This window comes from Humulus lupulus, chromosome X (genome assembly GCF_963169125.1).
Source record: "Humulus lupulus chromosome X, drHumLupu1.1, whole genome shotgun sequence".
NCBI lineage: Eukaryota > Viridiplantae > Streptophyta > Magnoliopsida > Rosales > Cannabaceae > Humulus > Humulus lupulus.
In genome coordinates, this window is record NC_084802.1 from 233,611,157 (window position 1) to 233,636,496 (window position 25,340).

A 25,340-nucleotide genomic window follows, 5' to 3' on the forward strand; every position below is an offset into this window, starting at 1 on the left:
GTATAGAGATTAAAGTTTTCTAACCATCAATCGTTGACGAGTTCTTACCGTCAACAAATAAAAACAAAATAAGGGGAAGTTAGGTAAGTTTGTAAAAGAGTCTCCTCCCGAAGGTTATTAAATAAGGTTTCAATGATTTATTTTGGTCAATAAAAAAATAAAACAAACTTATTGACGTAGGCCTTTCAATTTGCTAAACTATGTAAAAATTCTTTGTTCAATCAATTTCATTATCGTTTTCCTATATATATCAACATTTCGTTAGAAAAATTATGGTTCACATTTTTTTTAGTGTCAATGGTAGCACAATTTATTATTTTAGAAACATTATATATTTTTTCATAACAAAATTGTTTGTTTAATTTTAGTATACCAACTTATGATGAACGAAGAAATTATGCCATTTAGGGTTAAGGATTTTAATTGATTTTCAAATATATTAGAATGTTTCAAGAGAAGTATGGATAGATTTTGTTCTTATTGAGTGTCCATATCCAAGTCCACGTGTCAATTACTGTCCAAGTCCACGTGTCAAGATCTCTACTCCCAGTGACAATGTACAAGGACCGGAACCTCTCTTTCTTTGTAAAATCTGTAAATATCGGTAATGGAAGGCATCGTTTTTGCACCCTGCAAACGTCCCCCCCATCTCCCGAGTCTTTCCCGAAACCCCAATTCCAGCTTCCTCTTCCATTACCCTTCAAATCCTAGTTTCCTTACCCCTCCATGGCATCGTCCCAAGAACCCCAATTCCAGCTTCCTCTTCCATTACCCTTCAAATCCTAGTTTCCTTACCCCTCCATGGCATCGTCCCAAGCCTGGGTTGATTCGCTCCTCCGTTTCCGAATTCGATCAAAAGCCGGTTTCCAGTATCGACAAAGACAAAGAGGGATTATCCTCTTCAGTTAGCCCAGTTTACACTCCCACACCTTCAAATAGGGAGCTTCGAACTCCTCACAGCGGGTACACATGCTCTATTTTGTGCTCTTCTTTATTGGAATGGGTTTTTTTTTTTTTTTTTTTTGGGGATGTTTGTTTACTTTGGCTGATTTATAAAGGTACCATTTCGATGGAAGTGTGCGGAAATTCTTCGAGGGATGGTATTTCAAGGTCTCAATTCCGGAAAAGAGGCAGAGCTTTTGCTTCATGTACTCTGTGGAGAACCCTGCTTTTAGAAGGAAACTATCGCCATTGGAAGTGGCTCAGTATGGACCTAGATTTACAGGAGTCGGGGCGCAAATTCTTGGTGCCGATGACAAGTACATATGTCAATTCTCTGAAGAATCTCAGCATTTTTGGGGAAGTAAGATTTTTGTATCTCTTTTCTTATTTACTTGTTTAGTTTGGACGAGAAATTAAAGCATTAGTGTACAAGTTTTTTGGTCTGAATTTTTTGTCTTTAAATGTTGATCTATGTTTTTTTTCCCTTTCATTGCGATTAGTCCATGAGCACTCTAATCCATTTCTTCTGTGTAAACTGTTATACTTTGACAGTGGTTTTAGTGGCTTGTTGGCCTGCCTGTTCTTTCCAACTTAAGTCATTTGTTTCGAATTTGTTGCATTTATTTTGAATATATATGCTTAATTGATCACCCCCGGAAAAAGACAAAATGATTTAGATAGAAAATGAAAGAGAGAAAAAAGATGGAATTAGACTAATCTAGAGAAATAAAATACAATTGAGAAAACGAATATAGGAGAGAGAGAAAAATAGAGAGATAACTTATCTAAAGCCTATTTATACAAAGGCAAATCACAAGATAAAACTAATATAAATAAGTAAAAATCTAATAAGATAAGATCAAATAATAAATCATAAATATCCTAATTATAAAGTCTAAGAGATAATCTTAATATAAAATCAAGATAATTTGTATTTACATCGAAGATTATGATGTAAATTATATTTATGATCTCCATCGCAAAATCTTGCTGTATTAGTTTAATCCTATTGAGTCTAACTGTACTTAAAATCTTCATGCATAGGTAGGCATGAACTGATGCTGGGGAGTACTTTTACAGCAGGAAAAGGACAGCCGCTTCCAAACAAAGAGGTTCCTCCTCAGGTTGATATTCCTTTTTTGTACTCATCTATTTAACTAGCTATCTGCGTATAATGAATGTATTCTTGAATCTGTCCTTATAAATGCTGAAGCAAAACGTTAGTATTATATTCATTGTTTTAGCCAGGCTAGCACAAGATTGTTCAATGAAACACAATTATTATTCTAAGCCTCTCATATGATCCATGGCATACTACATATTTTCCTAGTTTATATATATATATATATATTTGAAAAAGAGACAGAAGTCAAATGTCTTAGACTGACCTCCTCCCAAATTTATTAGGGAGCCTCATTTATGGCGGAGGAAAGCCGTAGTAACACAAAGATTAAAGCAATAAATTCATACAATAAAACATCAAAATTTCTATGCCAAAAATATAGTATCTTAAAACAAAATACAGCCCTACTCTTTGTTGAGATCTTGAAGAGATAAATCAACAAACCTTTAGTTTTATACACACACACGATGCAACCCAAAATTTGATCTTCTCCCACAAGTCCTCTACTTTGTTTTCTATATTTTCAAATATACGACCATTCCTTTCTAACCACACACCCCATAGGATAGCTAAAACTGCTGCCGACCACAACCTAGACATCCTTGTGCCTCCTCTAAGCTTGCAAGCCAGCAACTGGGCATACACCACTGGATGCCGAACTCTCTCAACAAACGGTTCCATAATGACGATGTAAATGAACATTCCAAAAAAAGATGGGAGAGAGATTCCCCATTGTTCTTGGAGCAAACACACCAACCCAGTGACAAAGACTGGAAATGCCTTCTCTTTTGCAAGATCTCATGAACATTTAAATTTTCCACATCTATCAACCATCCAAATATCCATCCAAATATCTTGATTTTTGATGGAACACAACTTTTCCACACTATTTTAGCCCATCCTTCCTCTACCATTGATTGATTTGATACAAATTCATGGAAAGCAGACTTACAAGATAAATTACCACTCGATCTTGGAATCCAAACTCTTGAATCCTTCAACATTCGAAATATTGGTTTTTGCTCAAGAATCGGGAGCATTTCCAGTAAATTTGGCACCTCCCTATCTCTCAAATTCCTTCTAAAATGGAGAATCCACCCACAATTAGAAGCTGACAATCCTTCACCCTCGACCACTATCTCCTTTATACTTCTATTATGAGCATTAGAGATTAGTGCCAAATCAACAAATAGGTCCTTTAAGGCAGCATCTCCTACCCATATATCCTCCCAAAATCTGATCCTCTCACCATTACCCACCTTGAAACGTACCAATCTTAGAAAATCATCATATAGTGTCGCAATACTTTTCCACGGGCCTTTGTAAGACAATCTTTCCCCTCATTTGGCATCCCATTGATTATCAATAACCCCATATCTACTTTTTATCACTTTATGCCACAAGGACCTGTCTTCTAATGGAAATCTCCACAACCATTTCTTGAGGAATGCTCTATTTCTCCACTCCAAATGGCCTATTCCCAATCCACCTTGAAATCTAGGTTTACACACCGTTTCCCAAGCCACCAAGTGTTCTGAGCCCAGCAATTCACCTCCTTCCCAAAAGAAATCCCTCATTATTTTCTCAAGAGTGTTTATAATGATTTTGGGTGCTCTATACAGTGAAAGATAATATATTGGTAAAGACAAAATAACAGATTGAATTAGAGGCAACCTCCCCCCTCTAGACAGATAAGCACTCTTTCATCCATCAAGCCTGCTGGCACATTTGGCCACCACAGGTTCCCAGAACGCTTGTTTCTTAGGATTTCCCCCTAAAGGTAATACCAAGTATTTCAGAGGTCATTGACCCTCTTCACATCCCATGTTTCGAGCCAAAAATTCAATTGACTCCACGTTCATATTCAACCCAAGTAACTGACTTTTGTGCAAGTTAATTTTGCATCCCTGATAGAGCACATAAGACCTTCAAAATGTCTAGCAGCTTCTGAATTGAACACTCGTCTTTCACAAAGAACACCGTATCATCTGTAAATTGAAGGTGACTTACTATGACCTTTTCTCTCGCAATGAGAAATCCGTGGAGAAGAGATGACTCAACGGCTCTATCTACCATTCTTCCTAAAATGTCCACCACAACAATGAACAAGAAAGGGGATAGGGGATCACCTTGCCTAAGACCATTGGTTGCGAAAAACTTCCCTCTAGGTCTCCCATTTATGAAGACAGAGTATGAGACAGAGGACAAACAACCCCTCATCCATCTCCTCCATTTTTGTCCGAAGCCCTTTTTTGCTAATACCAATTCTAGGAAGTCCTACTCGACATAGTTATAAGCTTTCTCAAAGTCAATTTTGAAAACCAGTCCACTTCTTCCTTTACTTTTGTATTCCTCAACAGCCTCATTAGCTACCAAAACCAAGTCTAATATTTGCCTACCTTCTACAAAAGCAGCCTGAGCTTCTGATATTGTGTCAGCGGGAACCCCCCTCAGCTTGTAGGATAGAACCTTGGAAATAATCTTGTACAGACTTGTAATTAGACTGATTGGCCTATAATCTTTGATCTTGCAACTGTTTAACTTTTTGGGTTTAAGGCATATGTATGTTTCATTCATACTTCCTTGGATGATTCCATCTTCTAAGAACCTTCTGAATACTTCCATCAAGTCTTCCTTCAATACTTCCCAGTTGGCTTGGTACACTGCCATTGTGAAGCCATCTGGGCCTGGCGCTTTATCCCCATTACAATCAAACACTGCCTGTTTAATTTCCTCCTCAAAGGGTCTCTCAAGATGTTCTGCTAAATACTCTGGTATCGTCTTCCAATCAATTCCTTTAATGTCTAAGATGCTTCTTTCGGAGGATTTATAAAGATTGGTATAAAAGTTCGTGATTTCACTCACTTTATGATCCTCATTATCTAATATTGATCTGTCATCTTTCTCAATCCTAGATATGAAATTCTTAGCTTTTCTGGCGCTTAGAATGTTGTGGAAAAACTTTGAGTTTGCATCTCCCTCTTTAGCCCATTTACATCTTGATTTCAACCATAGCCCTCTTTCCTCCTCAAGAAATTTGCTGCCACTCTTTTTTTATTCTACTTTCTTCCACAAACTGTAAGTTCTAGTTGCCCCTCTCCTCCAACCTGTCAAGCTCTGTGATTCATCTCTCTAATGCTTGTTTAAAAAATCTTTTACTTCCAAATTCCTTCTTACTCCATTCTTTGACCTTTCCTTTAACTTGTTTCAACCTTTCCATAAATTTGTACCCTAGCCATCCTACTGCTCGTGCATTCTTCCACCACTTTTCAAATTCCTTATTGAAGGAACTATGTTCTAACCATGAATTGTCAAAACGTAAAGGGTTGGATCCCCGCAATGGTGGATTGGAGTCAAGAACTATCGGGCTGTGGTTTGAAACGATCCTTACATGGACTTCCTGTCTAACAAATGAGTATAACTCATTCCATTTGTTAGTGAATAGAAATCTATCCAATCTGCATTCCATTTGTTAGTGAATAGAAATCTATCCAATTTGCAGCATATGGGTTGTTGTCTGAAATCTGATCATGTGTACATCCCATTATTTAGTTTGGGATCTATTAGTCGCAATTCCTTTATTAGGTCGTCAAAAAGTTTCATACTTATCATAGTAGAACTGCTATTCAGCTTTTCCTGTACTCTCCGTACCACATTAAAGTCACCCCCAAAACACCATTTTTCTTCGCAAATTACACTTAACCTCGTTATTTCATCCCAGAAAGCTGATCTCTCCCCATATCTGCTTGGGCCATACACCCCTGAGAACCACCACGGACTTTTATCTTCTGCTTCGATCAAAACCGATATTGAAAACTCTCCCACTAATGAATCAGTCACTTTTATGTTTCTAGTGTCCCATGCTATAAGGGTCCCACCTGATCTTCCTACTGCAGGAAGTAGAGTCCACGCCTTATATCTGAACCTCCAAATACTTCCTAAGAACCTTCTATCCACACTCCCTTTTAACTTCTTGGAGAACAATTAAATCAGGATTAATCTTACAAATGGTTGCCTTAATGGCCCTCCCCTTCTCCACTGTCCCGCTTCCCCTCACATTCCAAGTCATTATCTTCATTTAGACCTACTTAAGCCCCCATTCTTCTTCCGGTTGTTTTCATAATTCACATTGAATGTCAAATTTTTTAGTTCTCTACTCGGTTTTTGAAGTACCATCGACATCCCCATGTTGTTCAGAGATTGCACAAGAACACTCCAGTCCTGTGCTTGTTGTTGAGCAATCTCCTTTTTTTGGTGTGAACCGCTCTCCTGAACTAGATCATCTAATTCAGCATCTTAACCTTTCTCTTGTAATGACAAGTCCCCCACGTCCTCCTTCATATCTTCGTTTGTAACCCACAATTGTCTCATATTAGGCAGAATTTCTTCTAATTCTTCCTTCTCTGATGTAAGGGAATGGTCATCCTCATCCTCTGAGCTACCTCCAGTCGAACTATCATCATGATACCCATTTTCCTGAAATTCTTCAGTGCAATCTATTTCGTCTAGATGGCTGTCCACTGTATCTACTATTCCCATATTAGCCTCTTTTGAACAAACTTTCTTCTTTCTTGTGTCTTCTCTTCTTCTTCCTGATCTGAAGTTTCAATTTCTTTAATGAGGACTGAGCTCTTTCTTGCTTTGTTTGACCGATTAAAATCTGACCAAAAGAGGATAATTGCTCTTGAGAATGCTTCTCTTTCTTTTGGGCAGAACTCCTTATTTTTCACGTCAAAGCATGCTGTAGATACAGCCCTTGGGTCTGTTGCCTTAGTGAAATTGGCCCTGTCACTAAAAGTAATTGTTTTTTAAAAAAGTAGGCCTTTTTCCTTTACACTAGGGCCCAACCGAGTATCTCCTTTATGGGATATGGGCCTGTCATTATTTTTAATTGAAGAAAAAGGGCCTTGTTCCTCTTCACTAGGGCCCAACCGACTAACCCCGAGATGTTTTCCTTCTAGAGCCTTATTCAAAGCCCACTCAAGATGGCCTAATTGGGAGTTAGCATGCATCTCTTTCGAAAAAGACAGCTGCCAGGTGGGATTACTTTGGCATCCGACCTACACGTGTAAACTCTATACTCCTAAAAATAAGAGCTTTTAGGGTTTTTAGAGATTATGCTGTCAAAAAACCTTTTATAAACCCCCTCCAAACAAACCGCTTACTCCACCATTCCGTAATTCTTCTCCGTTCCAGCGATTAAAAAAGACTGCCTATCTTCCCAGCCGCAATTCTTCTTAAATGCCTTCATCCTTCCCAAGTTCCTATCCTCCACGATAATTGGTCCTTCAACACTGCCCAATGGACAGTTTGGGATGCCAACAGTCTGCTCCTCTCCTCCATTCCGTTCATCTTCCTCACCTCCGGTGGCCTGATTTTTGCTCAGAGTTTCATCCTCTTCATCTCTAAACCAAATTGATTGGCAAACCCCATGGAATCTATAACTCCTATTGTTGAGTTTGAAGCACTTGAGGGTGTACGTCGATCCCATCCAAGGCAGAGATAGAACCTCCTGAATGAAGCCGTTTTCATCACCACATAACTTTAATCGAGCGTGTGTGAGGAAATTCATCTCAGCAGTATCTTTGTCCACGTCAATGAGTCCACCACAGATAGCTCCGATTCTTCTAAACACCTGCATATTCCACATGTTCAATGGAATATCTTCTACGCCAATCCACCCATAATGACATTCCAATCTCTTATTTGTTAGTTGATTTGCTTGATTCCATGGTGCCAGACTCACTGTGATTATTGCAGTGAGTTTTAAGGGCCTGATTGGTATCCATTTCAGATACAATGTTTTGTTTTGGAATACTAAAAATATGTGGGGCCCATTTAAATCTTTGATTGGTTGACTGTTTTTTAAAATAAAATTCAAAACTCTATTATAATTTTACGAAGGAAAACTGAAAATGAAAAAATCATGTTTTCTCACTTTTTAAATTTCTTTTCCAAAAAGTCTAAAACCGACTATGAGTACTTTGTTATTTTGTTGTTGCTTTTTCAAAAAATAAAAATGATTTACATTAGTATTTGTTGTACTCATTGCATACATATATATATATATATATGCATTTGGAAAGTAAAATTAGTCACATGCAACTTAAATTCATATAACTATATAATATATTATCTGAGACTTTTGTATTCAATAACACGGACATTTGTATTAAATAAAACTGTTTAAGAATATATATTTATATGTTTAGTTAATTAAAAAAAATGTAACTTTAATTTTTAAAAAAACCCACAATACAGTATTGTTATGAATTTAATTAATACATTATTATCAAATTTTAATTTATCAATATTATTAAATTTTACTTAATTAAATCTATTGATAAATCAATATTTAATGTCATACAACCTATGTATATAAAATAATATTCAGATTCAACTAAACCAATCACATATTCAGTTTCCATTATATTTTCAAATTTAATACCAATCACAGATTCAGTTTTTTAAAACTCAAAAACAGTTTACAGATATTGAATCAATCACATTTTCAGAAACATGTTTTTAGTCACTAAATTCAGATTTTCATTTCAGAATCTACTTTTCGAAAATACAGTTTTCTAATCGCGAACCAATCAGACCCTAATGTTCCCATTTTCTCCAGCCTCGTCCTTTCCTCCTCACTATGACTCCATAAGACAGCTCTATCTTCTTACAATGCACTTATCTCGTACTTCTTTCCTAATTCATCGATTATTCCATATTGTATAGCTTCCCAAGGCACAAAACTATTTATTCTATGCACTAATACGACTTGGCTCCATTGTTTATCATTTGTGTTTGCTTTCAAGTAGTCTGAGAAAGGCTGTCCTTTTGAGCCAAAAGTATGGAATTTTTCAAAACTGAAGGCTGGATAATGCTCCCAACCTCCCTTTTTCTGCTTGGATCCTGCTGATTTCTTCACCTCTCTAGCCCAATTTTGTTTGTTAAAGGCCCTCTTTTCAACTGACTGAAACTCATTCACTGCTGCCTTCACTACGCTTGCCCATGTCTGTTTGGATTCTGCCTTCTTTTCTTCTATGATTCTTGTCTTTGTTTCTCTTGACACTTGAGGTACCTCCTTATTTGTGGTCTGCCTTCTACCTATTAACCCATTCAAACACTCCTGCAGTTCCTTCCATCCTTTTGAATGTCGCTCTCCTGGAATGATCACCGACTTTAACATCTTCTTGTGTAACGTAGATATTTTAACAAACTCCCCTCTGCTGTTCTTAAAGCACTCTACCATCAGCCTTAATGAGTTATTCCTGAAAGAGTGCTTGAATTTCTGCCTCTGTGAATCGCTGACCTCTTGTAGCTCTGCAATTGCTTCTATTAGCCATGTCGCTGCATCAATAGTTACTATAATCTCATACCATATTAATCTTGTTCTCTCACAGATTTTGACCGAGCCCCCGTCGTTGGTTAATGTTAACATGAAAACCTTATGCTCAGTATTGAAACTCCAATACCGCTTATGGCCCCTGAAGCTTGCAGAAACCGAAACATCTTGATGTCCATAGCCAGTGGGGTTATGAACATTTTTCTTCCCATGACCAGTGGGGTCAAGGTGCCTTTTCTTGATGTAAAGTCCATAGCCAGTAGGACCATGGAAACTTGTGAAACGCATTCTCACTTACTACTTCCCAGTTTATATTGTATCTTGTATGCTTGATGCTAAAGGAAATTTCTACACTGGATGGTGGAATATCTATTGACACATGTTTTGTCGACTTCATGCATATTTTATGCCATGCAGATCACTCATATTTATGGTTTTAATAAGGGATAATTGTGGCATAAGTACCCAATGTTTGGGTTTTGTACGCGGCATAAACCCAATGTTTATTTTTAGTGGCAAAAGTACCCAAAGTTAGTAAAACTGTAATTCCGTCAGTCTCCTCCGTTAGGCAGACACGTGTCATGTTTTTATTGATCCAAATCATAATTATTTTTAAACATTGGGTACTTATGCCGCGTACAAAACCCAAACATTGGGTACTTATGCCGCAAATATCCCTAATATATTATTGAGTTGGACCAATCACGAAGTGACACGTGTTGGTCCAGTCATCACGAAACGGAACCTAACGGAGGAGGCTGACGGAATTACAGTTTTACTGTTTTACTGACTTTGAGTACTTTTGCTACTAAAAATAAACATTGGGTCTATGCTGCGTACAAAACCCAAACATTGGGTACTTATGCCGCAAATATCCCTTTTAATAATTAACTTACCTATTGATTTATTTGATTTCTATCCTAAAACAAATTTTGTTTTTGCCAAGTTGTTATTTTGTATGCCAAGGCTTTATTTATTTTTATTTTGCAAGGATGTTGTAGGCTGTTTGTCATTGGGTTTGTGTTGTTGTTTCTTCCCTTAAAAAAAAAAACTATTTGGGCTCTCTCTGATGGGTTATTGTTCATAGGAATTCAATAGGAGGGTGTTGGAAGGTTTTCAAGTCACCCCACTTTGGCATCAAGGTTCCATTTGTGATGATGGCAGGTACGGCTCTTTTACTCTATTTCTTTTGTGTTATTAAAACATGTTTCTGTCATTTGACTAACCAGTGCTATGTTGGAAAAGGAATTTCCGCTGTAAACTATGCTGAACTTTGTTTGCTGCTTGGGCATATTTTGATGTGGTTAAGCTTTTTTCACAGGTCAAATTATGTAGATACTGTGAAGACTGCACGTTGGGAGTACAGTACCCGCCCAATTTTTGGTTGGGGTGATGTTGCCTCTAAACAGAAATCTACAGCAGGATGGCTTGCAGCATTTCCTGTATTTGAACCTCATTGGCAAATATGCATGGCAGGTGGACTTTCAACAGGTACAAGCTTTACTCCCAAGTCTGACCTAGTGAAAATCCTTAAGCTGACTGATTTAATATTAATCATTTTCCCTTTTCAGAGAGATTCGGTAATTATGTTAGTTATTTTTTGTTGCTGGTTCTGAACTTGATAGTGTGAAACTTAGTGGAGAAGCAATTAGCTAAAATATTTGCATTTTACTTCTAACATGGATGCAAAAGCCAAAATGAAAGTTTTATTAGGTGCTTTGAGGCTAACTCAAGTGGTTGGGTGAGAGTGTGTGAGGAAAAGGTTTGGGTCTTTCCTCAGTTGGGACTAAGGGAAAATAAAATGTTTCTTATCAAAAAAGAAAAAAAAAAGAAAGGGATGCAAACACAAATTTAAAATATAGAGAAAAGAGCATTTGTTGGATATACACTGGTTTTTGAATTGGAACTAAACTATTGAATTGGAATTAAGAAAGAGATTCTGAGATCATTAGTGCAAGCTTGAGCTCCTGCCCTCTTGTTTACTTTCATAAAATGTCAAGCTTTTCACATGGCACAGTTACCTAGAAACCATTATTTTTCTGGGATAATTATGTGCCCTATCGTATGGAATTTTATCCGTGGTTTTCTGTGTTTAAACCTGCTAGCATTCTTGGAAACGTTCCTTCTCACATTTAAATCTATATTTCAGGGTGGATAGAATGGGATGGTGAAAGGTTTGAGTTTGAAAATGCTCCTTCGTATTCAGAAAAAAATTGGGGTGGTGCATTTCCTAGAAAATGGTTTTGGGTAATTTCTTATCCATTCATCAGGCTCTTACTATATTTATTTAAGACCCTTTGCCAATGAGCTTTATCTTTGCCTCCTTTGTAGTGGAAAGAACAAAATATCTTACTACCCAAACTAAATATAAATGGGCTCAAATAATATGTTGCAATTATTATTGGCGGTAGGAAATTAGGACCAAATCCTAGATTTGGTTATTAGCTGTAGTATATAAACAGTTTCCTAATTTATAGGATTAGGTTTAATTTGTAATTAATGTAATACATATTGTATTGGTTATATAAACCATGTATATCAGAAATAAGAATAATAAGAAACAATTTTTTTTTTTTTTGAAAAAGAGGCGGAGGTCATTGTCCTAGACCGACCTCTTCTCAAATAAATTTAGAGCCATCACTTATGGCGGAGGAAAACCATTGTAACAACAAACAAAAACAAAACAAGTCCAAACAAAAATCACCAACAACACCCCACACTCCCCAATAGCAGTTAAAGCCACAAACTACCCCACTCCCTACATAGATCCAAAAAAGAGACCCCCTCGTTAAAGCCACAAACTACCCCACTCCCTACATAGATCCAAAAAAGAGACCCCTCAAAACCTCCAGATCTATACACCCAAGTAGCAACCCAAAACTTGATATTATCCCAGATAATCTCCACTGAACAATAAACTTCAAAAATCCTACTATTTCTTTCAAGCCAAATTGCCCAAAAGGTTGCCAACAGAGTACTCTGCCACAAACGAGCCACCCTTTTACCTCCCTCTAAATGGCAATGGAACAATTGAGAACAGGAGGAAGGCATCACCAAGAGACTCCAAACTCGGCATGCACGTTAAACCACACCTCCAAATCCTAGCCCTAGTGGCCTTTCACCTCTCAAATTGTAATACCATATATAGGAACAACAATATCCTTTTAAAGGAAAGGGTTACTCCACTTTACACCAATTGATTTTAAGATAGAACCCCAATTTTAGCCTAGCGACCTTTCTTTCCTCATTGTAATATGGTATCAGAGCCGAAGGTTTAGTTTTTTTTTTCGCTGTGCTTCGCTCATTCCGTTCTTCTCGACGGTCTCTGCTCATTCCAACGACCTCCATCTTTTCCGGTGGTGGTTCATCTCGGCCCTTAGGAGAAGTCGTCCCTTCCAATCGCACAACCTAAGTTGTTCAAGTCCTAATTTTTTTGTCGGTCACATTTTTTTTTTCAGTCGCCCCTCTGCCCTCCTCCGACGATGTTGACCAGTGAGGAAATTAATTCTCAGACCAGCGGGTCTACTACTCGTTCCAAGAATTCGGATACCACTCCTACTCTCTCTATTGGTTCCATTGGTTCTCTCTACAACCATGACAGTGGCTCCATTCAGATCACAACTCACAAGCTTGAAGGAAAAAATTACTTGCAGTGGGCTCAATCTATCAAGATTGTTATATGCGGTCGCGGTAAACTTGTCTATATCACTGGTGATCTTCCTGCACCTCTCTTGACTGATCCATCCTACAAGGTATGGCAGGCTAAAAATTCAATTGTAGTTGCTTGACTTATTAATTCTATGGACCCAAAAATCAGCCGCAGGTATCTGTTTTTTAAAACGGCTAAGAAGTGTGGGATGCTGCTCGAAAAATGTATTATGATCTTGGGAATACGTCATAGATATCTAAGCTTCGAACAAAAATTAAAGAGATCAAACAAGGTAATAACATTGTGACTCAGTATTTTTTTGGACTTACAAGATTTATGGCAAGAACTCGATTTGTATCTCGAGACCATACCTCTCTGTTCTGGATGTAGTATTATACAGCGACAACAGTTGGAAAAAGAACGGGTTTTCGAGTTCCTTACGAGGTTGAACAACAATCTCGATGAAGTCTGGGGCCAAATAGTCAGTCGTTCTCTTCTTCCTAATACTGAAGTAGCACGATGCCGGGTCATGCTTACTAGTGAATCCCAACATGTTGATGGCTCTGCTCTTGTTTCCCAGCCTAGTCCTTTCTCTTCAGGAAAATCCAATCTTGATCCTCGCCCAAACCGGAAGGGAGAGAGACTGTGGTGTGATCACTGTCAGCGTCATGGCCACTTGTTGGGAAATTCATAGGAAACTTGCCAACTGGACTCCTTGGCGTCCTAATGACCGCAAGGCATATCAAGCTCAGGGTACTGCTAACCCCGAAGCACCATCAACCACTGCATCGTTCCCATTCAGTAAGGAACAACTTGGCCACTTGTATGTTCTTTTGAATCAGTCCTCTCTACATTCTCCTTTTGGTTCAGGTTCTCATAATGCTTCTTGCTCTTTTGCTCACTCTGGTAAGTTCTCTTGTACCCAACAGTCTCAAATGACACGAATAATTGATTCTAGCGCTTCTGATCACATGACCAGTTTATATTGCTTGTTTGAGTCCTATACTCCATGTACTAATCACTCCAATGTCACACTGATTTAGTTCTCAAATCAGTTCATATCCCTTCCTTAAAATGCAATTTAATTTCTGTTAGCATATTGTCTACTCAAAATCATTGTTTTGCTAAATGTCTATCGAATTCTTGTCAATTTCAGGAACTATCATCGGGGAGAACGATTGGCAGTGCTATAGAATTCATGATGGACTTTATTTCTTTGAAGATCGTCAACAAATAATACCGCAGCCTAGTTTACCTACTTTGGCTTCTAGTTTATCTAGTTCTATTCCTATTTTAAATTCTTTTTCTATTTCCAATTATGACAAAATTATATTGTGGCATTATCAATTTGGACATCCTAGTTTTTTATATTTAAAACATTTGTTTCCATCATTAATTGTCAACAATAAATTCGATTCGTTACAACGTGATATTTGTCAATTAACTAAGCACACACGAGCAGTCTTTCCTCAAAAAGTTTATACACCAACCAGCCCTTTCTTTGTTGTTTACAGTTACCTGTGGGGACCTTCCAAAGTCACCACTTCCCATGGTCATTGTTGGTTCATCACTTTTATTGATGATCACACACGTATTACCTAGGTATACATACTCAAACACAAATCTGATGCATGCCATGTGTTTAAAAATATTCATGTTATGGTTCAAATACAATTTCAGACATCTATTCGTATATTGTGAACAAATAACGACATTGAATATTTCAATTTTGCCTCAAGACCATTTCTTACCCAAAAAGGTATTATTCACCAAAGTTCGTGCGTTGATACCCACAACAAAATAGTATTGCAGAACGTAAGAATTGTCACCTCCTAGAAGATGCTCGTTCCCTAATGTTTACTATGCATGTTCCTAAGTACCAGTGGGGCGATGTCATTCTCACTGTTGCCAATCTCATTAATCGCCTCCCTAGTCGACCACTTCGTTTTAGAACACCATATTTTGTTCTTAGTACTTCCTATCCTCATTTGTCTTCCAACACTTTGTCTGTTAAAACATTTGGTTGTATTGCATTTGTTCATGTTCATTCGAGGGATCACACCAAACTGAATCCCCGAGCCATTAAAAGTGTCTTTATTTGTTATTCTCCTACTCAAAAAGGTTATCAGTGCTATTGTCCTCTTACGAAGAAGATTTATGTCTCACGTGATGTCACGTTTTTTGAAAATTCTTCATACTTCTCTCCCACCTCGCTTCAGGGGGAGACTCACAACCTAGAATCTCTGCGGTCATGGGGGTTAGATATTTCCTCTCCATTGCTCCATAATTTCTCCTCTCATTTCAGATTCGACTCAAACTTCAGATGATCAATCTTCAAAAGATCTTGCTCCATCCTCTGGGTCAAATGAAACATATACTCATCCTCCAAATCAACAACAAGAGTTGCGTGTTTATTCTAGACAACAAAGAAATAACCAATTCATGAATTCCCAACATAGTCAAGAGACCAATCCGATGGTAGATCCTTCTCCTCCGACTATGTTAGGTATACATAACTCAAATATTGATTCAGACTTAGACATTCCTATTGCCTTGAGAAAAGAAACTAGGTCCTGTACTCAATGTCCCATCTCCAAGTTCATCTCTTGTTCAAACTTGTCATATTCATTTAAAGCTTTTACTTCTAGCTTGTCAGATATCGTGATTCCTAGGAATATTGAAAAAGCCCTTCAAATTCCTGAATGAAGAGCAACGGTTCATGAAGAAATGAGAGCCCTGCAAAAGAATGAGACTTGGAGATTAGTAGAATTGCCATCTGATAAAAGAGTGGTAGGTTGTAAATGGGTGTTTACTGTCAAATATAATGCCAATGGATCTATCGAAAGATATAAAGCTCGATTAGTTGCAAAGAAGTTTATACAAACCTATGAGATTGACTATATCGAAACCTTCGCTCCTTTTGCTAAACTTAACACCATCTGAATTTTACTCTCACTGGCAGCCAACCTGGATTGTGAATTGCATCAACTAGATGTAAAGAATGCATTTTTAAATAGTGATCTAGAAGTTTACATGGTTCAACCTCCTGGTTTTGAAGAAAATTCCAAGATTGTCTACAAACTCAACAAATCACTCTATGGCCTTAAGCAATCTCCTCAGGCATGGTTCAATCGTTTTTTAAAGGTAGTCAAGGGTTTCGGCTACACAAAGGGTCAAACTGATCACACTCTGTTCATCAAGCACTCAGAAAAAAAAGGGAGAACAGTATTGTTCTGATTGTATATGTTGATGCTATAATAGTTACTGGAAAGAATACTAAGCAAAAGAGTTTGATCAAAGAGTTATTGGTGAAGGAGTTTGAGATCAAAGATCTTGGAATACTGAGATATTTTCTAGGCATGGAAATTGCTAGGAGTAAGAGAGGTATTTCCGTATCACAAAAGAAGTATACTCTTGATCTTCAAAAAGATATCGGAATGCTAGAAAGTAAGGCTAGCAAAACTCCAATTGAACTTGGGATAAAGATCGAATGCTCAAAGGAGAACCAATTGACAAAGGGAGATACCAACAGTTGGTTGGAAAGTTCATTTATCTTTCACATATTAGATCAGACATTGCTTTCGCTGCGAGTCTGGTGAGTTTGTATATGTATGACCCACGCCAAGGTCATCTTAATGCTGTATATTGAGTTCTGAGGTATTTGAAGCGAACACCAAGCAAAAGGTTATTTTTCAAGAAAACAGATGAACGAGAAGTCAATATTCACAGATGCAGACTGGGCTAGATCAGTTGACGATAGAAAATCTACATTTGGTTTTTGTGATTTATTGTGGGGCAACTTGGTAACATGGCGAAGTAAGAAACAAATTATGGTTGCAAGGAGCGATACAGAAGATGAATATAGAGCTATAATCCATGGAGTATGTGAAACTATATAGATAAAAAAGACTACTGGAAGAATTGAAGATTGAATATGACCCATGGAGTATGTGAAACTATATAGATAAAAAAGACTACTGGAAGAATTGAAGATTGAATGTGAAGCTCAAGTTCGACTCTACTGTGACAATCGATATTGCTCACAACCCGGTACATCATGACAGAACAAAGCATGTAGAAATGGATCGTCACTTTATTAAAGTGAAGATTGATGGAGGGGTTATTAACGTTGAGCATGTGCATATAGATCAATAGCTAGCAGATATTCTTACTAAGGGATTATTTGAAAAAACATTTGATTTCCTCATTGACAAGCTTGGACTTGTCAACATTTATAGTCAAGCTTGAGGGGGAGTATTGGCGGAAGGAATCAGGAAACCAAAACTTAAGATTTGGTTATTAGCCGTAGTATAAAATAATTTCATAATTTATAGGATTAGGTTTAATATGTAATTAATGTAATATATATTAAGGAATAAAATGAGAGAAGATGTGAAAATGTTTTTCTTGTATATTCGATCAAATACTAGGTATGCTTTTTTATAGAGACTATAGAGAATAATCACAATAAGTGTCAAAGAATAAAAATCCTATAACTAAGGAAACTTATACACAATAAAAGACTACAACTATCACATCTAATACTACAGCTAATATTGCATATCTTTGTGATTTTATTTCTCGACTGTCTATACTCCCCCTCAAGCTTGACTGTAAATGTTAACAAGTCCAAGCTTGTTTGTAAGTTAAATACTCATTCAGATAGTCCCTTAGTATATCTGTCAGTTGATCAGTGTGCACATGTTCAACGCTGATTATCTCTCCATCAATTTTTTCTTTGATAAAATGTCAATCCACTTCTACATGCTTGGTTCTGTTATGATGTACAGGATTATGTGCTATATTGGTGGTGGACTTGTTGTCGCAGAATACTTGGATAGGAGCTTCGTATTCTATCTTTAATTCTTCAAGCAATCGTTTTAGCCATATAACTTCACATACCCCGTGAGTCATAGCCTTAAATTCTGCTTCTGCACTCCTTGCAACAACGGTTTGCTTTTTACTTCTCCAAGTAACTAGATTACCCCATAGTAGGGTATAATAACCGGTTGTGGATTTCCTGTCATCAATTGATCCAGCCCAGTCAGCATCTGTAAAGACTTCAAGCTTTCTTTCATTTGTCTTCTTGAAGAATAGTCCCTTTCATGGTGTTTGTTTCAAATATCTCAAGATTCTATACATAGCATTGAGGTGGCCTTGACATGGATCGTGTATATACTGACTTACTAGACTTACAGTGAAGACAATGTTTGGTCTAGTGTGAGGTAGATAAGTTTACTTACTAGCTAGTGATATCGTCCTTTGTTAATTAATCTCCTTCAAACATTTTAGTCTTGTATCCAAGTTCAATTGGAGTTCTGCTAGGCTTGTTACCGAGCATCTTGGCTTCCTTTAGGAGATCAACAGTATATTTTTGTTGGGATACAGAAAATGCATCTTGTTTCTGGCAATTTCCATACCTAGAAAATATTTCAATGTCCCGAGATCTTTGACTTCGAACTCCTTTGCGATCATCTCTTTTATTAGACTTATCCCCTCGATATTACTTCCACTGGCAATTATATATATTATCAGGATAGTAATTTTCCTTTTCTTGATTGCTTAATGAATAGTGTATGATTGGTTTGACCTTGTGTGTACTCAAGACTTTTGACTACTTTCGAGAACCGATCGAACCAAGCTCGAGGAGATTGTTTTAGGCCATATAGTGACTTGTTAAGCTTGAAAACAACCTTTGCATCAGGAGTTTCTTCAAAGCCTGGTGATTGGCTCATGTAAACTTCCTCTACAAGTTCAAAGATTTTTTACATCTAGCTGATGTAATTCCCACTCTAGATTCGCTGCAAGTGAGAGTAAGCCCCTAACCAAAGCAGAGGTTTCAGTGTAGTCAATCCCATAGGTCTGTGTGATTCCCTTTGCTACCAATTGTGTTTTGTACCTTTCAATAGAACCATTAGTATTATACTTGACTGTGAACACCCATTTGCACCTCACAACACTTTTATGAGGAGGTAATTTTACTAATCTCCAAGTATCATTCTGTTTGAGCGCTTTCATTTCTTCTAGTATAGCTGCTTTCCACTCAGGAATTTTAAGAGCTTCTTCAATATTCCTAGGAATAAAAACATCTGACAAACTAGAAGTGAAAGCTTTAAATGAAGATGACAAAATTGAATAAGAGATCAATTTGGAGATGGGATGTTGAGTGCAAGACATAGTTCTTTTTCTCAAGGCTATAGAAATGTCTAGATCAGTGTTTGAGTGATTATTACCTGACTCGTTTGGAGGAAGAGGATCTACCACCGAGTTGGTTTCTTGAATTTGGAGATGTGATGAAGATTCATGATTTGATTATTTTTTTGTCATCTAGAATAAACAAGCAACTCTTGTTGTTGGTTTGGAGGATGTGTATCCATTTCTATTAACTAATTAGATGAGGCAAGATCTTTTAATTTTGAATAAATCGGAGGGTGAGTCGATTCTGGAAGAGAGTGAGTCGATTTTGGAAGAGAGGAGTTTTGTGGGATGTGATGGAATTATGGATTGACTCAGAGGTAGTTCTAATCCCCATGACCGCTGAGCTTCATTTTCTTGATAAGTATTGGTCTCCCCCTGAAGCTCAGTGGGAGAGAAGTATGGAGTGTTTTAAAAATTACTAACATCTCTGTAGACGAAGATTTTTTTGGTAAGAGGGCAGTAGCACCGATAGCCTTCTTGATTAGGAGAGTAACTAATGAAGACAATTTTAATGACCTAGGGTCAAGTTTGGTGCGATCTTAGGATGAATATGGACAAAGGTGGTACGCCCAAAGGTTTTGACAGGAAGAGGGTTTGAATATAGATGAGGATATGAAGTCTGAAAAAGAGAATATGGTGTCCGAAAACCAATTGGATGACTAGGGAGACGGTTGATGAGATAGGCAGTAGTAAGGATGGCATCTCCCCAAAGGTACTTAGGAATGTGCATAGTAAAAAGTAGAGCTTGGGTAACTTCTAAGAGATGATGATTCTTACGTTCAGCAATGCCATTCTGTTGAAGGGTATCAACACGTGAACTTTGATGAGTAAGACCTTTTTCGGATAGGTAGGGTCTTAAGATAGAATTGAAATATTATGTGTATTATCCATTTGTAATATACAAATAGATGTCTGAAATTGTGTTTGAATCATGTTATGGAAATTTTGAAACACATGAACTGTATCAGACTTGTGTTTGAGGAGACACACGTAAGACGTGTGTAGTTATCAATAAATGTGATAAGCCATCAATGACCATGGGAAGTAGGGACTTTTGAAGGTTCTCACAAATCACTATGAATTAAAGAGAAAGGGCTGGTTGGAGTATAATGTTTTTTAGGAAAAACAGTCCGTGTGCTTAGCCAATTGACAAATATCACATTGCAAAGAACCATATCTATTATTGAATAATAATGATGGAAACATATGTTTTAAATATGAAAATTTTGGATGACCGAGTCGATAATGCCATAACATAATTTTGCTAGAGTTTGAAACATAAACAAAGTTTATTGTAGAGATAGAATTAGAAGCCAAACTAGATGAACAAGGTTGCTGTATTATTGGTTGACGATTTTCAAAGAAATATAATCCACCATGAATCCTAGCATTGCCAATCATCCTTCTCAAAGATAGTTCCTGAAATTGACAAGAATTGGAAAGAAATTTAGCAAGGCAACGATTGTCAGCAGTCAACTTAATGATAGAAATTAAATTGCATGTTAAAGAAGGAACATGAAGGACTGATTTGATAATTAAATCAGCCGACAATTTAACAGTACCAATTCCTGCAATAGGAGAGAGCATGCCATCTGCTATTCTAACACTAGAAGGATTAGAACATGGAGTATGAGATTCAAACAAAGAATATAAACTGGTCATATGATCAGAGGCATTAGAATCAATTATCCATGGTGTTTGAGAGAGTGAGAGCTGAGGAGAAATTACCAGAGTGGGCGACAGAGCTAGACGTAGTATGAAATCCAGAACCCATTGTAAATAATTTTTACTCGTGTGCTATGAAGAGAGCCGCTGTCGGGGCTATAAAGAGAGCCCATGGAGCCACTAGATTGGTTTTGGGCCTAAGTTTGGGCTTGAAGTTGGGTGGGCCCACTTGTTTGAGAAGAAACCTCTTAACTAGTTGACATCCTCAAAAGAAAAAGAAGACAAAACCGACTGTTAAGTTGGTTGGTCTGACTAAGTGGGAGATTGTGCGACTGGGACGTGAGACTGAAGAGAGTGAGATGTGCGACTGCCGTGAGTGGCTGAGATCCACTGGGAGGCTGAGCAAGATGAAGGGAGATCGTGAGAGCTTGTGCGACTTCTCTAGACTTCCGATGATGCGACTGGGCTTTTGGAGTGTGCGTCGAGGACTGAAGCTGCCGAAGCTAGAGAAGACAGTCGGAGCTTGAAAAAAAAATTTCCGAGGAGAGAGAGAAACGAGCCTATAGCTCTGATACCATAAGGAATAAAATGAGAGAAGATGTGAAATTTTTTTTCTTGTATATTCGATCAATACTAGGTATGCTCTTTTATAGGGATTGTACAGAATAATCACAATAAATGTCGGAATAAAAATCCTATATCTAAGGAAACTTATACACAATAAAAGACTATAGCGATGACATCTAATACTGCAGCTAATATTGCATATCTCTGTGATTTTATTTCCTGCCTGTCAACATATATTGTATTGGTTATATAAACCATGTATATCAGAAATAAGAATAATAAGAAATACAATTTTCCCAATCTCAAGTTTATCGTTAATTATATTGGTACATATTTGGGAAAGGCATGGCTACTAAAGGTGTCAATTTCTTCGACCAGCCTTGAAATAGGATAATTATTGCCAAGAACACATGAATATGAAACAAGAAATGTTGCCTACTTGATACTAAAGAATCAAATAAGGGCTAAGAATTGATTTGTGTAGTAAAGTCTTTATTTGGTGCCCTATTTAGACAATGCTATGTTACAATGTATTATTCAATGTTAAAGCCTCCTAATTAGGAACTAGGTGTAGTATTGTGTATTCTCATCGTTGGATTACTGTTGCACTACAGGTTCAGAGCAATGTTTTCAAAGGTGTGACTGGAGAAGTAGCTCTCACTGCAGCTGGGGGGTTGAGGCAACTACCTGGATTGACAGAGGTTTTTGAAAATGCTGCGCTGGTGAAATTCTTAACTAATAGTTTCTCTTATTTTTCCTTGCAAATCCCTTTCTCTGTTTCATAAAAATGTATCAAGCAGGGTAACTAACATAGTCATGTTTGTGGTTTACTCCACAAGTCTGAGGTACTTACATAACAATTGCTATAGCTCTTGCTCCCCAAATATTGTAGAGTTAGGCGAGAAACCCCAGTTTTGAACTTTGGCCCACTAAGCGAGCATGAGGGATTTCTGGGTATTAAAAAATGAAAACAAAAATGGGTTCAAAGGGAGATGATAAGAAAATGATTGGAGGGATAGCGATGTTTGTAACTTGTAACTATGCCACATGGACTCATGTGGTGTTTTTTTTTCCTTCCCTGTTTTTATTAGCTAAAAAAGGAAATGAAAGGAATTGGGAAATTCTTAAACTAAATCTTTTATTTACTTGTACATCAGGAATTTGATTCCTGCAGAACCACCACAAAAGCAGAAATTTAGTTTTCATGTTTGGGGAACTTAAATCTGGGTACAGGGGTGGGAGTCAAGTTCCCATTCGCTGACTTATCTTTTAAAATAAATAATCAGAACTATTTTAAGACTCATTCTTATTATGTACCTTATATCCATAAGTAAAGGGGTATTTTTGTAAATAAAACTTATTTTGATTTTTATTCCTTAACTTGTTAATAAGAATGAAATTTAAATTCATTTTCCATTCTTAGTCAAACTTACGAGTACACAGTAAACACAATAAAAATGCCCTTAAAATTTATGTTCATTTACTTTCCTTTCTAGTTCTTCAACAACTTAATTCCAATCCAATTTACTGCTTCTTTAGTTTAACATATACTTCATTATTCCTTGGAGAATAACTTTACGCTGATATGTGCCATAGGGTGTGTAGAGTATATTTGATAGAGGCTGTTTGATGAAGTAATGTGAAGCTATGATTTCTCTCAAGAAATATTTTCTTTTCCTTCTTAAATTGAAAGATGATTATACTTTTGTATATCATAATTTCCGATCACTACTACCAAATAAGAAATATGCATCAAGATTTGTTTCCATGGAAAAGAAAAAGCAGATTATATATCTTTTTTCAAGATTAACAGTTGCAATTTTCTGCATGTATTGATTTATGTGCTAAGCGGTGCAGGTTGGAGTTCACTATGATGGAAGATTTTACGAGTTTGTGCCATGGAATGGTGAAGTTAGTTGGGAAATTTCTCCTTGGGGTTACTGGTTCATTGCTGCAGAGAATGAGACGCACATGGTAATGGATATTATTAATATGATCTCAAGTAATTACATTTTCTCTTCATTGAACCGGAGTCTGCTTTTGTCTTGTAATTTATTTAAATGTATAGCTAAACACTTTGACAGCACTTGTTAAAAACCCAATAAAGTAAACAGGATCACTTTCTTGCCAGTTAATGGAAACTGCTTAGGAAATATAAGTGGAATTTCTTTTCCACTAATAAGATATCCTATATAATTTTTCCTTCTAGAGAACAAAACACGAGTATTGCTAATGGTTTATAATTTGTGGTTGATGAGCAAGGTTGAATTGGAGGCAACAACAGAGCACTCAGGTACAGCACTGCGTGCTCCAACATTAGAAGCTGGACTTGCTCCTGCTTGTAAAGATACTTGTGTTTCTGAACTGAGATTACAATTGTGGGAACGAAAGTATGATGGCAGTAAAGGAAAGGTGCAATGCTTGACACTAAAACAATTGTATTATAGTGTTCTTGTGGTGTTGATGGTTGCAGCAGATGAGATGCCTTTGTTTTGTGGAAGTGCATTGCTTATTATTACCTGGTTTAGCCATTTGAGGCTTTGGGTGGGCGAGTGCGTGTGGTGTTTAGGATTTGGGATCTGTTGAAGCATCTTGTTGATCCTTTTGTAGATTTTTAGTTGATCACCATTTCATATGGCATTGCACATAATCTGTGCGTCTAATTTTGAACAAGCTCTATAAATTTTATTGAACTGTGTGTAGCAAGTAGTGACACACATTACAGTTATGTCTGAACTGCCAGGTCAGGTAAGTACGGCCCTCTTTCTGTGGATTATACTTCATGTAGCAGTAACTAGTAAGAGCTCGTTTCTTTGACCCATGATTTTGGTTGGTACTTATTTTTCTTGGCTCTTGGCATGTTTCAAAAGTTGATAAAGCACATGCAGGACTGGTCCCATGTGTATTTTTCATGTGATGGCCTAGCTTTATTTTGGATGGAAACCAAAATTGAATAATTTCTTTTGTTGATATTGTTCCTTTTTTCTTTCTTTCAATAATTGGATCTTTGGTGGGTGTCCAATGAGATTTCAGAAAGTATTCATATTTATATACTGTTTTGCTCCCATAATTCATACGATATACTACTAATTACTACAACTTGATGAATTTTTTTAACATGAGATTTTGATATTATCCAATTTTGTAGGCCATATTGGATGTCACGAGTGACATGGCTGCAGTTGAGGTTGGAGGTGGACCATGGTTCAACACTTGGAAGGGTAAGACCTCCTCACCGGAGCTGGTTAGCAAAGCTCTCAATTTCCCTGTGGATGTAGAAGGCTTTCTCAACTTGGTTCCACCACTTAAACCCCCTGGTCTGTAATTGTGGTGGTCTATACCCGTTGCAAGGATTTTTGTTTTTTTTTTTGGGGGGAGGGGGATCAGCATTTTAAAACTCTCCATCTCAACCAAAATTCAAGTTTTAACTCTCGACCATTGAGATGGCAATGTCAATTGAATCTTTTAATGTTATACTTCAAAAAATTATAATAGTAATAGTAATTTAAAAAAACCACTTTACAAAATATAAATAAAAATCAGTTCATTTTAATTGAATTTTACACAAGTATGAGAAATTGGGTGAGTTGCAAGGAAATTTGAGCTACATGCTTTCTAATACACAAACTAAAAAATATGGGATAAAAAAATAAAATGTCATTCAAAGAAAAATAGACAAAATTACCCTCACATTCTTATGGCTCATTTTTTTTTTTTGGAATTTTTAAAAAATATGGCTTTTATGTATGTGCAAAATTATAGGATTTATATTTTATTAATTTGTATGAGAAATTTTAGTAAAAGAAAAAAAATTAAAATACGAGAAGCACAATTAATAATTAACTAAAATATGG

General features: G+C 36.9%; 1 protein-coding gene across 1 annotated transcript; it reads left to right on the plus strand.

Moving 5' to 3' along the window:
* The first annotated feature begins 582 nt into the window (after positions 1 to 582).
* LOC133804632 (tocopherol cyclase, chloroplastic) lies at positions 583 to 25,044 on the plus strand. Its single transcript, XM_062242778.1, has 10 exons — positions 583 to 963; positions 1,059 to 1,303; positions 1,987 to 2,066; positions 10,495 to 10,571; positions 10,729 to 10,898; positions 11,557 to 11,654; positions 22,101 to 22,208; positions 23,344 to 23,460; positions 23,749 to 23,898; positions 24,635 to 25,044. Exons 1-10 carry the CDS (start codon positions 608 to 610, stop codon positions 24,809 to 24,811), a joined length of 1,578 nt encoding a protein of 525 aa, XP_062098762.1. The 5' UTR covers positions 583 to 607; the 3' UTR covers positions 24,812 to 25,044.
* The last annotated feature ends 296 nt before the right edge of the window (positions 25,045 to 25,340 follow it).

Excerpts from the sequence above, each read along its gene's own strand:
- LOC133804632 (XM_062242778.1), top strand. The coding sequence starts at position 608 with ATGGAAGGCATCGTTTTTGCACCCTGCAAACGTCCCCCCCATCTCCCG. Across the intron at positions 10,572-10,728 it reads TCCATTTGTGATGATGGCAG|GTCAAATTATGTAGATACTG; the intron begins GTACGGCTCTTT and ends CTTTTTTCACAG. Across the intron at positions 11,655-22,100 it reads TTCCTAGAAAATGGTTTTGG|GTTCAGAGCAATGTTTTCAA; the intron begins GTAATTTCTTAT and ends GTTGCACTACAG.